Source organism: Chanos chanos, chromosome 6, assembly GCF_902362185.1.
Source record: "Chanos chanos chromosome 6, fChaCha1.1, whole genome shotgun sequence".
Taxonomy (NCBI): domain Eukaryota; kingdom Metazoa; phylum Chordata; class Actinopteri; order Gonorynchiformes; family Chanidae; genus Chanos; species Chanos chanos.
In genome coordinates this window covers 27,780,833-27,795,352 of record NC_044500.1, presented here as the reverse complement: position 1 = coordinate 27,795,352, position 14,520 = coordinate 27,780,833, and the positions used below count along the sequence as shown (strand labels likewise).

The 14,520-nt window shown below is 41.3% G+C and overlaps 1 protein-coding gene and 1 pseudogene across 1 annotated transcript; one reads left to right on the top strand and one right to left on the bottom strand.

The window, feature by feature from the left end:
* Positions 1–6,052: 6,052 nt before the first annotated feature.
* Positions 6,053–7,631, top strand: LOC115815250 (adenosine receptor A3-like). Its single transcript, XM_030778207.1, has 2 exons — positions 6,053–6,384; positions 6,938–7,631. Exons 1-2 carry the CDS (start codon positions 6,053–6,055, stop codon positions 7,629–7,631), a joined length of 1,026 nt encoding a protein of 341 aa, XP_030634067.1.
* Positions 7,632–9,370: 1,739 nt separating this feature from the next.
* Positions 9,371–13,907, bottom strand: LOC115815249 (uncharacterized; annotated as a pseudogene).
* Positions 13,908–14,520: the final 613 nt, after the last annotated feature.

Sequence of the window (14,520 nt, the reverse complement as noted above, 5' to 3'; positions counted from 1 at the left end):
ATAACACATTTAAAACTTAAAATGCTGTGTTTGTACTGATAATTTCTCACCTTCTATTGTGTTCAAGCAAGTATAATATAGTCATAGTATATTGAATTTATAGAATTTCAGGAAATGCAAAATTCCCAAATTTTCTGGGATAGGACCCCCAGACTTCCTGCCAAATTTATGTCCCAACCACTTTCTAAATCAAATCTACACCCTTGCTCACTCCCGTGTCAAACTGGATTATTTCTTGCTTTCTTAAACACAATAGTGCTCATAAAGTATACAATAGTGCTCATCTGGGTCCATATTCTGTATCCCAGGCCTAACAAGCCGTGACACCTGTGTGATAATTATTAGACTAATAACTGGTTTGCAAGCGGACTAACAATAACTGACTAACACGCTAAATTTACTTTAGCAGTTGTCTCTCACTCTGTCAATAGTTATAACTTCTATGGTGAGAATCTTGTCACATTGGTCAGAGGGCCAGGCTTCAGTTCTATGTAAAAGGAGACGCTGCGATCTATTAATGCCAATAGATGGCACTCTAGCAAAATGTGGTTGCAGAAATGCCAGGCATAAAAGTAGAAAAAGCAGTTGTAGCAGATTCAGGAGTTTGTATGTATAGCTTGTCTGAGTAGTATGCTTGAAATAAAGCTATATTGTTTTGACTAAAGCGGTTGCCTCCGTACTGGCATCACAAAACAGTAACTTGCGAATGATGATTCAATGATTACTTGACTCATCAGTGTTTGCTCAGACAGTCTGATTAGCTATCAGTAAGGTTAACTAACTGAGTATAAGTCACTATGCCTTCATGTGTTTATCCAAAATTTAATTTAACAGGATACACACACGCACACACTTTGGGAACTAATCATGCAGAAACTTAAGAGTGTGACTGAACTGTTACTCATTTTAGAAAACCAAGATAAAATGGCACAGCCAAGTAGATGTTGCACATGGCTGACTTATGATTTGTCTAACCTTAATCCAACAAGTCTAAAGAGAGTAACACCTATACAGAATTGTTTCTGCAGTATGGCTGAGAACATGCTGAAAATCAAACCCACATGCGACAACTTAATGTTGTCACAGCTAACCTCTTTAACACATAAATTTAACACATAAATCTGGCAAGAAAGAAAGACAAAAGAACATGCACCAATCACTCTCAATAACCCCACAACCCAGAAAAGTGAATGGCCATACTTGTATCAGTGACAAGTGGAATGTGCATCTCAATCCATCTGTTGCTATTATATCAGTGGTGCAGTGTGACTGAACATGGCTGTGGGATAATAATAATAATACAAGTTTATTTAGAGCCCAATATCACTATCTATAGTCTCAAGGGGTTCTACATGTCTATAACAAAGTCATATAAAAACTATAATATCCACAAATTAGAGAAAATAGAGTCTTTAGTCTGGTTTTAAAGGTGTAGAGAGAGTTTGCCTACCTAATTTCTGTAGGTAAACCATTCCAGAGGAAGGGAGAGCGGTAGAAAAGGCTTGGTTGCCAGTGGACTTCTTTCAATTTCTTTTAAAGACTAATAGTCCAGAATCTTGAGAGTGCAGGGTGTGAGGGGGTTATAGGGTGTGATTAAGTCAGATAGGTAGACTGGCGCAAGTCCATGTAAAATTTATATGTAATAAGTGGACCTTAAAATCTGCCCTTGCATGAATTAGGAGCCAATGAGGGTAAGCCAGGACAGGTGTAATGTGGTCAAACTTCCTTGTTCTGGTCAGAACTCTGGCAGCAGCATTCTGGACCAGCTGAAGACTTTTGGTAATAGAGGCAGACAGGCCAGAGCACAGAACATTGTAGTAATCGAGGCAAGACGTGACGATGGTTTCTGCATCAGCCATACTTAGAAAGGGCCTAATTTTAGCAATATTACAGAGGTGATAAAAGGCAGTTTTGGTTGTGTGTGGGAGGAATTTGTTTCTAATGTTTGTTGTATTTTGTGCACTATCATCTCTTTGAAATAATAAAAATTTAATCACAAAAAAAACTAAAAAGATGCTTATGCGTAGGGGGACCAATGACCAGCATTTCAGTCTTGCCTGCATTAAGCATCAGGAAATTTGAAGACATCCAACCCTTAATAGCACAAAGACACGCCTCAAGGTTAGCCAATTCAGAGCGGTCATAGTGCTGGATAGGTAAGAAAATCTGAGTATCGTCAGCATAACAATGGAAGTTAACATTGTAACTACGAATAATGTCACCCAAAGGGAAAATGTAATTAGAGAATAAAAGAGGGCCTAGGACTGGCCCCTGAGGAACACCATAGTTAAGCTCACAGAATTCAGAGGTCACATTTTGATAGTGGACACACTGCTTTCTCTCAGAGAGATAAGATTTAAATCAAGAGAGCACCAGGCCACAAATTAATTAATGCCGTAGCTCTGGTTTGTGGGATTATACACAATCTTGTCTTTTTTTTTTTAATCCCAAAGCTGTCTGGTGGTTTGAATGTGTGGTGCTGGTTAACACTGTATGTCTCTTTTACACTGGTCTGCGATACAGGTCTCAGGGCTGGATATAGTATCAATGTCATTCAAAGGCATTTTTCAGCTTTACTTAAACATTTGTCTATAATTTGGTTCAGTGTTTTACATTTCTGCTAGCTAATTCTGCTTCCTCTCCAAAAAAAGAAGAAAAAAATAGAAGAAAAGTAATACCAGGGGGAAATAACTGCTGTTGTATGAAGTTATAAAACTGTAAACTGTTCTATTTTTATGTCTAAGAGATATTGTTGCTACAGGTAGTGAGGAGGATGATTCCGGATACGAAGAAGAATCCAAGGGATGCACAGAAAATTTTGGATTGATATTAGACATGTTCGAAGGCCACCTTCCAGGGTCCAAATTTAACTTTTTGGTCTATCTGCCAATGGCTGGTAAACTGAAAAATATTTTTGCTGGTAAATTTATTCAACCAGCCATAGAATTGCATAAGATACGATGCTATTAAAAACAATGTAATTACTAATTACCCATCGATTAACCTTTTTAAAGGGAACTACAGTAGTGAAAATTTCAGATGCTGTTGTAAGGAGACTCAACTTTTATTTCAAATTGTTATTTGATATTAAATTGGGATTTGTTATGTGGGGGGGCTCTGTGGTTTCAGGGTTGCCATGGGTGCACATGTGTTTGCACAATGACTGGAAAATCTGATATCATTTGACAAACTGATATCGATCAGTTTATCAATCAGTTTGACTCTCATCTGGACAAGGCTGGGAGCACTGTGAGAGTCATGTTCTTTGACTTCTCCAGTGCATTCAAAGCCACTCAGCCTGTATTGCTGGGAGACAAGCTCTGAAGTATGCGGGCTGATGCTCCACTTGTGACCTGGACAATGGACTATCTGACAAACAGACCACAATACGTGAGACTGGGGAGCAGTGTGTCAGAGACAGTGTTAAGCAGCACAGGGGCCCCCCAGAGGACCGTCCTCTCTCCCTTCCTGTTCATCCTGTACACCTTAGACTTCAGGTACAACTCGGAGTCAACTTGGGTGTATCAGCAGGCAACAGGAGGCAGAATACAGAGGACTGGTAAACAACTTTGTTGAGTGGTGTAGCCTGAACCGTCTACAGCTGAACATCAGTAAGACAAAGGAGCTGGTCATGGATGCAGGAGTAAGCCTACCCTGACCCCTGTCTCCATCCAGAAGATGCTGAGGTAGTCCACTCCTACAAATACCTTGGAGTGCACGTGGACAACAGGCTGTAGTGTACTAAGAACACAGAGGCCCTTTACAAGAAGGGCCAGAGTCAGCTCTACTTCATGAGGAGACTACGATCCATCAATGTTTGCAATAGGATGCTGCAGATGTTTTATCAATCAGTGGTATCCAGTGCCATTTTCTACGTGGTGATGTGCTGGGGGTGTGGATTGAAAGCTAGGGATGCTAACAGACTGAACAAGTTTGTCGGGAAAGCCAGCTCTATCATAGGTGGTGGAACTGAGCTAGACTTACTGGGGGTGATGCCAGAGAGGAGGATGCTTAAGAAACAATTCCCATCCCCTTCATGACGAGGTTGTTAAACTGAGGAGCACCTTCAGTAATAAAATACCCTCTGCTCTGTTACCACCAAAGGAGAGAATAATATTACAAAGTAATGTGAATAGAACTGTCTTTTTAATAGTTAGATTAAACTGGAATTAATTTACATCTTACAACATTGCAATATAAACAGGCTGCCAACACCAGATCTTCCAGACCTTTCCATGACTCGATCCCATAAAATTTCGATCACCATTCCCTTGCAATCCTGCTAACCATAATCTATACATAGAAAAGTGAAAAAATGGAGAGGTTCAAGCTGCCCTGCTCCTCTCTCCTGTTCAAGCTGTCCTGCTCCTCTCTCCTGTTCAAGCTGCCCTGCTCCACTCTCCTGTTCAAGCTGCCCTGCTTCTTTCTCATCACCTGCCCTGTTCTACTCAACTCTGCATTTAAATGAGAAGACTTGACAAAGGAAAAGGAAAACTGTAATATTAAGTGAAAGCACCGACCGTATGACATGATGACAAACCTGACAACAGATTGAAAATGCACCAAGGGAGAATAAATTTGAACTAGCTTAGCCATTCAGTTTGGTACTTTTATATCAAGAAACGAAATTATGATTGGATTACCTTGTGAATATATTGCTACCAAAAGATACAAATGGCTTTAGCACATGTGCATAGCCAAGCTAAATCAGTAGTAATGTCTGACATACCTTTAGAAGATGTCTGTAAGCCTCCTCCTGTTTGCTTCACTCATTTTTACACGTAATTTTGACCTCTGACACTTTAAAAATGGAAAGGAAATACATTTATGCAACATACACACATTATCTAAGTGAAAACAGGAGTGTAAAAAAGCGTAATAAACTAAAATTAAACGAAGACAAAGACTGCAAGCTAGTTCCTAAATCCACAGAGTGACAATTAACCATCCGTACACAATAAATATTACCAATAACAATATCATTTATCAGACATGAACACAGTGAGACTTGAGTATACCTTGTGTTATTTGAACATTGGTTGTGTTATAAATTGACATGTCTGTCAACAGGGTTTTTGTTGGCTGACCAAAAACTGAAACTGAAAGTGAGCCAGATAAGCTATGAAAACAAGGACCACAAGCTCTTTGATGGTGCTACACCTTCCATCAGAGTTTGACTACTGCCAAGACCATTGGTTCACTGTCCTCTGGTCTGTTCAGTTGCTCTCTTCCTCTGGTCTGTTCAACTGTTCATCTCCCCTGGGCCAGTGTACCGCCCTCAATGTCTTATAACCAGACCACCCTTCCTTTTGTGGAACAAATACACACCCATAGCCGTTGGGATTCAGTCATAGTTCTCACCTGCTGTGGTGACTGTTGCTGTTAGAGTGCAGGTTTCTATTCTCAGACTGGCCAATCAGGATGAAGCAGAGAAAACAACCCAGGGATCACACTGTATGTCTGATTGTAAATGTATGGTTCTTTCCAGTTCACACTCCCAAACACGACCACAGAGAAATATCTAATGCTATGTAAGGAGGCCATTGCTTGTGTAATCCCTAACTTGAGGCATGTAGTATGCAGGTGCAGGTCAGTTTTCAGTTTATTTACTTCAAACATAACAAAAGACTTCAAGGAACTTAAGAACGCAGACTCAGGATTTCAGGCAGACAGAGAAACCAACATAACATAGGGCAAGCAATTACACACAAGGAATGAGAGGAAAACTAGGAGCACTTATACACTGCTAAACAAGGCTGAATTAACTGAAAACAGGTGGAACCAATGAATCAATTAACAGGATGAACCAGCAAGTAACAGACACCTTAACCAAAACTAACCGCTAGAGGGGGAATGAGAGGACCAGGGCGTGACAACCTCAGAACATGCAGTTCTTTTGAGGGTTTGGGGGTGTTGCAAAGAGGTATACGTGGTGGTTACATATTGGACCATATAGGTTCCTGTTTATTCTCTTACACCTTAGCACACAGAAATGGTCTACCTTCGATCGTCAGATCGTCGCCACCTTCCTCTTGTTTAATTGCTCTCAGTGATGGCTGATGTGCAAGAACTGCTCTACACATTGATAGAGGTCCTCATAGCTGTGGGCTGTTGCCTGGGAAACATGTTTGTGATTTGGGCAGTGTGGAAACACAGGGCTTTGAGAAAGCCCACCTACTACTTTGTCATGTCCCTGGCAGTGGCTGATTTCCTGGTGGGAGCAGTAACTGTGCCCCTAGCTGTGCTCGTGGATGGGCGAGTGCACACCTCCTTCCACAACTGCCTCTTCATCAGTTGTGTTGTGATAGTGCCCATCCAGGCATCTGTGCTTTCACTCTTGGCCATTGCTATTGACCGATACCTGTGTGTGCGGATCCCACTCAGGTAAGAGTACTCAGCTGCTCTGGACATCAGATCCAGTTTTCTGCTTTTCATGTTCAAAGGATATAAATCATGATTTGGAACAAATTTGAAATCCAGCGTTCATTTTGTAGACAATACAAATGCTGATATGTAGATTGATATTTAAATGCAATTAAACAGATATTTTATGGGATAAATGGTCCTTTAATTCATAAAATATACTTTGGCAAGTCTTGTATAGCATGAAGCGCACATATATACTATTTGTATGTGTGTGGTAGAGAATTAGTATTGTGCAATTGCTCAGCATTTCCTGGCCTGAGAGAAGTGTTTGATATTACTGCATTTAATTATATTAAATGTATTAAATAATCTTTTTGGTTTGGACAGCATTTCCATGAAATGTACATTGTATAGGTGCATAATTTGTCACCAACTCACTCTGAAAAAGTATCAAAAACATTTATATTATTTACATTACATTTTTCATTTTTTTGCTTGTGTGAAACAGAACATTTTGAAGGCGTATAGGTCGCATGATGAAAATAGTGATAATGCTTTTTTATTTTCATAGGTTTAAGAGGGTGGTGACCCTGAGGCGTGTATGGATTGTAGTAGGAGTCTGTTGGCTCTCTGCTGGTGTTTTAGGCTTCATCCCCCTGTTTGGATGGAACAACCATGAATCATTAATGAAATCTGTAAACTCCACTACTATCACCTGTGCCTTTATCACTGTTGTTCCAATGTCATATTTAGTCAACATGATCTTTTTTTCTTGCTTTCTTCCTCCCTTGGCAATCATGGCAGTTTTGTATTTTTGTGTTTTCACCTCTATTCGGAGGAAGCTCAGAGGAAGGGGTGTGGCTCCCGAATCTAACTTGTATTACCACAAAGAACGACGGCTGGCTGGGTGTCTGACCCTGGTCCTCGTGCTGTTTATCATCTCCTGGCTTCCTTTACACATCATGAACACTGTCACCTTTTACCTCCATGCACGCATTCCCCATTCCCTTGTCCGCCTAGGCATCCTCCTCACTCATGTCAGCTCGGCCATCAACCCCGTAGTTTATGCCTTCAAAATCCCAAAGATACATTCAGCGTACAGAAGCTTATGGAAGAGGGTCTTCCATTGTTTCAAAGAACCGCCCAAAGATCAGAAGAGCCAGTCTGTGGACATGAGTAACTACACAAACAGCACAAGCAGAAAGGATCAAACAAAGATGACTCTGCACACAACTTCTCTTCAGGCCAGAAATGAAAGAAATTAATAATCTTGAATTTGACATTGAAGACCTATTCATTTTTAATTGAGTATCATAATCATAATATCATAATGTAAATAGTGATATTGGGCTCTAAATAAACTTGAAACTTGAAATAAAACTTAATCATATACCAATACATACTGTGATTTACTTTTAGTCAGACTGATTGAGTATGGTTTGTTTCTTCTTTTTATTTGCTGACTGTAGACTTTGGAAAAAGTCTTGTCTTGGTCCCACTTTTTCAGACATTAGTTCAATTGACAGTAAATAATTTGAAGTTAACATTTTTTTCTTTAAAAAAGAATAAATAAAAGTCATATTTAGAAATGTGATAGTCTTCATATACAGCTAAATCATTCTCTTTCTTAAGAACATCTTTAACCTGGTCTCAAAAGTTTTGTATGAAATCATGTAGATACATTCTAAAGCCTAGATTAGGTAGGGTGCTATTCATCTCTATCAGAAAAAATGTTTAAAAAGAAGACTTACTCCAATGTACTCAATGTTATTTTAAACTTTCTACATGCCCTTGTGTTTACCTAGCAATGACCTCATTAATGAGGACCCACCAAAGAGATACATACTCACTGTGAATTATTTAGTAAAGTAAACTTATTGTTCAGTGGCTTTTGTGCCTGTGTGGTTACACTCGCAATCCCCTTCTGACTCTTTGTGTCTTATTCTTACAGACCAGAAATCATAAGTTCATGTTGAGCTATGGTGTTTCTGATGTCAGCTGCCGTTGTTAGTTTAATATATATGCTGTGCTGTGTTAACCGGAACAGCAGGACACCGACATGTATATATTTGTTTAAAGTTCTTTATTCTGATTACTGGGTCTACTGGTGTTAAATAACACTTTGGCCGTGTCCTTTAAAGTCTGCTACAGATGATCTAACCTGTTGAGACTGGCAGAGGATGAATGCAAGTAACTAGTATGATGCAGTCCTGTGACTATACACTGGCTCACCACAAAACATTGTACAGCAGTATAGAGAAAAACAAACCAACCAACAGTAGTGCACCAAGTCATGTTATTTAGTGAATCAAGCCGACACACCATTGCAAGCTAAGTGTGCAAGAGAACACTGAGCCTGACTGACAACAGTGTATGAGGTTGTGTCTGTTAGGCTTTCAACAAATATGTGGGATATTCCAGAATTGGATGACATTTTCTGTCCCACTCATGAAATTTCAAATAATCCATGCACAAAATACTAAAACATGCACTTGCTGTGTAAATTATACTTGTCCTGAGATAAAAATGTATATAGCTGTAGAAAAAAAGTGGTTCCAAAATATTATTTAAAATGTCAAATAGCTCTGGAGTATCCCCTAAAGAGTATCTCATCCCACCTTCTTGATGACCAACTTGGATATCAAGTATAACAGTAAAATAAGTTTTAAATCTACATTTTTTGGAATGATTTTGTTGACATATATCTCTTGTAATTGTTAAAACAATTTGTTTAATCAACAACATATTTTAAATAATAGCAATCATGCACGAAAGTTGTGTCCCACAACATGCGCACAACCCTTGACCTTGACAGTAATGTTACATTCTACAGCTAGCACCTGAGAAAAAGCTTTTGTGCAAATATATCTTATTATACTTCTGGACACATCTTCACTGATGTTCCTGGAATCATCGGGTGTTTCAAGTTTTTCAACATCATACACCCTCCTCCAGGCAACCCAGCTTGGGCTGATCAGACCCAAGCTTGTGAACAGATGGCAGCTTAGCTATTCTTCCCCCATGGCTCTCCTCTCTTGAGCCACAGCTACCTTGAGGCTCTCTCTGCCTTGTCAGTGGTATTGCGGATGGCTCTTCTCCTCCTCTCCCCCTCAACCAGCCCAATGAGCCAAGGGCTCTGAATAGAGATTGGGCTGCAAAGCCCCTGCACCCAACCTCTACTGGCAGGCATCTTGCTCTCCAGCCGCCTTGCCGACATTCTCTGACCAGACCGTCATACTTGGTGAGCTTCCTCTCGAATGCCTTTTCCGAGTGGTCTTCCCACAGTTCTGTCAACTCCAGGAGCATGACTTTCTTTGTGGAATCAGAAACCAGAACCATGTCAGGTCTCAAGGTGGTGCTCTCAATGTGCCGCAGAAACTTGAGTTGCCTCTCAAGGTCCACCATCAGCTGCCAATCCCTTGAAGAGGCCAATATTCCTGCTGATGTTCTCCCTGGAATTCCTAGCTGCTCCCCGGCTCTGACAAAGGCAATGGCTTGTTTTGAGGGATGAGCCTTCTTGGCCTACTCGACTCCAGTGCTGATGGAGTCTGTGATGGTTTTCAGGACCTGGTCATGTCTCCATCTGTACCGCCCCTCTCTAAGTGCCTTGGTGCAGCAGCTTAGGATGTGCTCAAGGGTTCCATGCTTTGAGCAAAGTGGACAAGATGGTGTCTTGCCCCACGCGTGGAGGTTTGACAGGCTGAGAGGCACGTCATAGACCGCCTGGACAAGGAACTTGATCCGGTTGGGCTCAGCCTACCACAGCTTAGCCCAGGTCACTTTCCACTCCATGGCGTTGTCCCATCTGTTCCAGGCTCCCTGTTGGCTCATCGCCACTGTTCTGCAGGTCCTGTCCCCCTCCAATGCTGCTCTTACTTCCTCCTGGACTAGGTGTCGCTTCTCCTTCCATTTGATGATGTCAAAGTGGGAAAAGACCCCAGTCCAGCTCTGCCTCGAGTCACCACTCCCACCAGCCTGTTGTGACAGAGCCCCAACTCTGCCTGCAGAACAGCTTCCTCTGCTCTCCACTTCCTCCCAGTCCTCACCTCGATTCCAGCTTTGGCTGCCTTTGGATCTCTTGACTCTCAGTACAGTAACATTTCCCTGGCCCTCATCACCTTGAATTCGTCTTCCAAGGATCTGATGGGCAGTTGCAGATTGTTGCTGTGCCCATAGAGAGTGGAGCTATTGAGACTCCTGGGTTGCCTCAGCCATCTTCTGAGGTGACTGCTGACCTTCCTCTTCAATGTCTCCACATGTCGATATTGGCACTTCATATACCAGGAGCGTTCACAGGGTTCTAGGAAGTATGCCATGCTGGTAGAACCATGCTTTGAATTTCCCTGGTAGTCCGGAAAAGTCGACGGATTTTAGCCAGCTGGTCAACTCTGTGCAGGTAGCTTGGATGGATGCTGCATCCCTCAAGGAGCTGTCAAACACCTTGCCGAGGCTTTTTATCGGTTTTACTGCCATGGTTGGGATGATTCTCAGCACCGCAACACTGAACCAGAACCTGTCATCTACCTTTCCTCTTCTCAGCACCTTGGATCTTGACTTAGCTGGGTTGAAGCTCACCCCGGCCCACTCCATCAGCTTCTCAAGCCCTTGCAAGATCTACCTGCAGCCTGGGACAGACTCTGTTGTGACTGTCAGGTCATCCATGAACACCTTGATGGGTGGTTGGCGTTGGGCAGATTTTGTCTTTGGCCCTCTGCGTTCTAGCTCTGCCGACTTTGCAAGCATATTCATCACCAGGGAGAACAGGCTCACCAAGACAGTGCACCCTGTGATTATCCCAACCTCGATCTTGTGTGAGTCTGAGGTAACTGCTCCAGAGGAGACTCTCAGCCTTAAGTTGCTATAGCAGTCGGCAGTGAGGTCTCTGACTCTGCTGGGGACGTGATGTTTGACCAGTGTGAGCTGCACTAGCTTGTGTAGTATGGAGACATACGCATTCACTAAGCCTGGCCACAGCACTGAGAGGTTACCCTTGTTCTCCCTGGCCTCTCTGATGAGCTGTGTGACCACTTCCGTGTGTTCCAAACATCCTGAGATGCCTGTGATGCCACCCTTTTGGACCGATGTGTCGATGAAGCTGTTCTTTAAGATAACATTAGCATTGTTTTGCAACTCTGTTACTCTTACCCTTGCAACTGTTGGAAAAATATTACTCTCCTTTAAGATAACCACTGTAGTAACCATGATAAACAATGTAACCATAATGTATTCATTATTATAGGGGTGAATCAATGTAATCGTTTATATTAACAACTATATAACTATACAATCCTTTGTATTGTAAGAAACATTAAGTTCTCTTTGTTCAGAAACAAAAGGCCTGTGCGGCCCTATTGAGGACAGCATGTGAGATAAGGTTGGCGTCTCTGCCAGAGTGTTGAGGTCAGTCATAATATATGAAAAGAGAACGGCGCCTCTGCCAGAGTGTTGTGGTCAGTCATAATATATGGAGAAGGTGAAATATTCCTGGTTTGTGATATATCTTGCTCCACCGCTTAGCAGGGCAGTAAATATTGGAGACGACGTATGGTAAAGGTAAAGGAACTAGACAATAATGACATAATCTAAACCAGCGATAAGAGGAGTCTGTGAAGATGGGCTGGCAGAGGTGCCCCACATACAAAGAGACAAAGTAATGTGTATCTTTTTTTGAGAAAACGTGTATAAAGACCGGTGTTTTGTGAGAAGGAGTCAGTCACTCCCCGGGACCTGACTCAGTTTGTTGTATGCCTTTTGAACTATACAATAAACTTACACTGCATCTGACTCATTGTTAGACTCCTATTGTTTTGTCTCAGAACAGGTATCGTGTGGCGTTGGGACTCAGTCTCATTTGGCCCAGGCTGAGAATTTCACCCACACAATCCTGTTGATCCTTCATCGAAAACATAAGAGAAAAGATAAAAAATAAAGGGTCAGTTTTTCATTTTTTCACTCTCACAACACGTTAGACAGTCAAAGGTAGAGTGTCTATATCACTGATGGACAGGAACAAAGGGTAACATACAAAAGATATCAACCAAAGATGAACACAACAGTCAAACTCTACATGTCTACAACAGATGTGACTTTCGGGTGTTAAAATATTTCATGTGCTTTCTTTCTTTCTAATATCATTGCAGCAGTGTCTCTGTATAAAATCACTGCACATTGACAACAACCAGGACTCAGAGTGCTCCTTTGATCATGAGGGTCTCAGTATCTTCTGAGAGTGCTGAGGGATCCTGTACCCATTAGATGGTGGAAGCCACACATATAGACCACAGATTTTGTTCCCCTGCATAGTACCACTCCTGGTACTCCTTGCACTGCAGTATGTGCAAACATGCAAAGTGTAACTAGGGAGACTGTATTGTGTATTAAGGGAAATATGCACTGCAGTCAAATGTACAAACATCATATTTAAGGTCTGTGTGTTTATAACCATTGTTAAACTTAGGTAATGTTATCTTTGAATAAAAAAATGCTGCACTATGGATGTTAACAGTAAAAGAATCCTCATAGAAATGCACAGCAGTTGGTCCTACTGATCAAACAAAAAAAAACGCACTATTACGTCAGTAGAGCATCAGACTTTTAATCTGAGGGTCCAGGGTTCAAGTCCATATTCGGGGGGACATTCCATTTATTTAGCAAATTTGGCTGTAAAACAATGTGCAATGACAATAAAGGCATTCTACTCTATTCTGTTCTATTTATTAATAAACTCACATCTAGCTCTTGTTGGATTTTCTTTGTTCTTGTCGTGATTTTACAAGTAAACGAACCGGACCAAAAGCGCGCTTGGAGAAAAGCTTTATTTGGTGGCAATGGAATCCAGCAGCATGTCTGCCTGCAAAGCTTAACTCAGAAAACTGGTACCATGATCGGCCTTTTATACCATGAAACAAATGGCAACACACAATAGATTTACAATGTTGCTTTTGCAAATCAGAATCTTGGTGTTAATGCTAAAGGACCCTTTGGACTGAGGTGGTTGCCATTTGCCCATCGTATTTTGTATTTTGCTTAATCGATTGTTTTTGGCTCCAACTGCAATGTGGCCCCAGAGGTGTGAAGCTTTCTTTGTAACTATGGTAGTAAGACCACCAGGTTCAACAGTTCTCTTATTCTGAACCATGTCTGTTCAGATGTTACTATAATCTTACATTCTTCATTGTGTGTGGGTGTGCATCAGTGTGTGAGGTTACAGTGCTTTTTCAAATTGCAAATCCATTTTTAGTATGTGGACTTTAGTTTCATCTCTTAAAGTGTGAACAAAAGGAAGTTTCTTTGCTAGAGCTGTTCATCTTTAAGTGACCTCTGTTCCTTTGGTGTAAATGGCTGTTACCACCTAGCCTACCCTCTGCCTTATCATGTCCCTGGCAGGAGCTGGTGGCTGATTGCTTGGTGGGCACAGCAGCTGTTCCTCTTGATATCTCTTTGATATCCTTCCCTTCCATGGGTGACTTCTCATCAGCTGTGTGAACACTGTTATGACCCAAACTTCTGTCTTCAACCTTCTGGCAATTGCAGTTGACCATTTCTTACGTGTGAGGATCCCAGTCAGGTGAGCGGAACAGAGCTCTCATCTAAAGTACCTTGTAAATTGCACACGTTTGGTGTTAAACCGTTTATGTAAAAGTATTATGGAGCTAATTACACAAAGTACATCATTTGCCTCTGCAATGCTCAGTATTAATGTTTAGTTATCCTCTGTCAGAATAAATTAGTTTTTGACAAACTAGCTAGGATAACCCCTACATTAACACCAATTTGATAAAACAAATACTTTTACTGACAGTGTAGCAGAGTAATGAACTGTTGTGAGATCATTTTTTTTATTTATTTAGTTGTTTTTTTTTTACCAGTTCTGTTATTCTTATGATCATTAATAGCAGCAGTTGTCATAAATTCAGAGACGTTAAGGCAAACTTTAACCTAAAAAAATATCCAAAGTAAGACATGGATGAGTTCTACACACAGAGCTCTACACACAGTAAATGGGTTACTACAGGCAAAACACTAAATCAGAAGCTAGGCTTGGGTCAAAAAACAAGAACAGAGATGCTAACCAGAGCAAGCAAGCTGAATGGGAGCCAGGCAAGGACAGTACACAATCTTGTAAGTGAGAGACTTCACAGAGGACAACTTAAA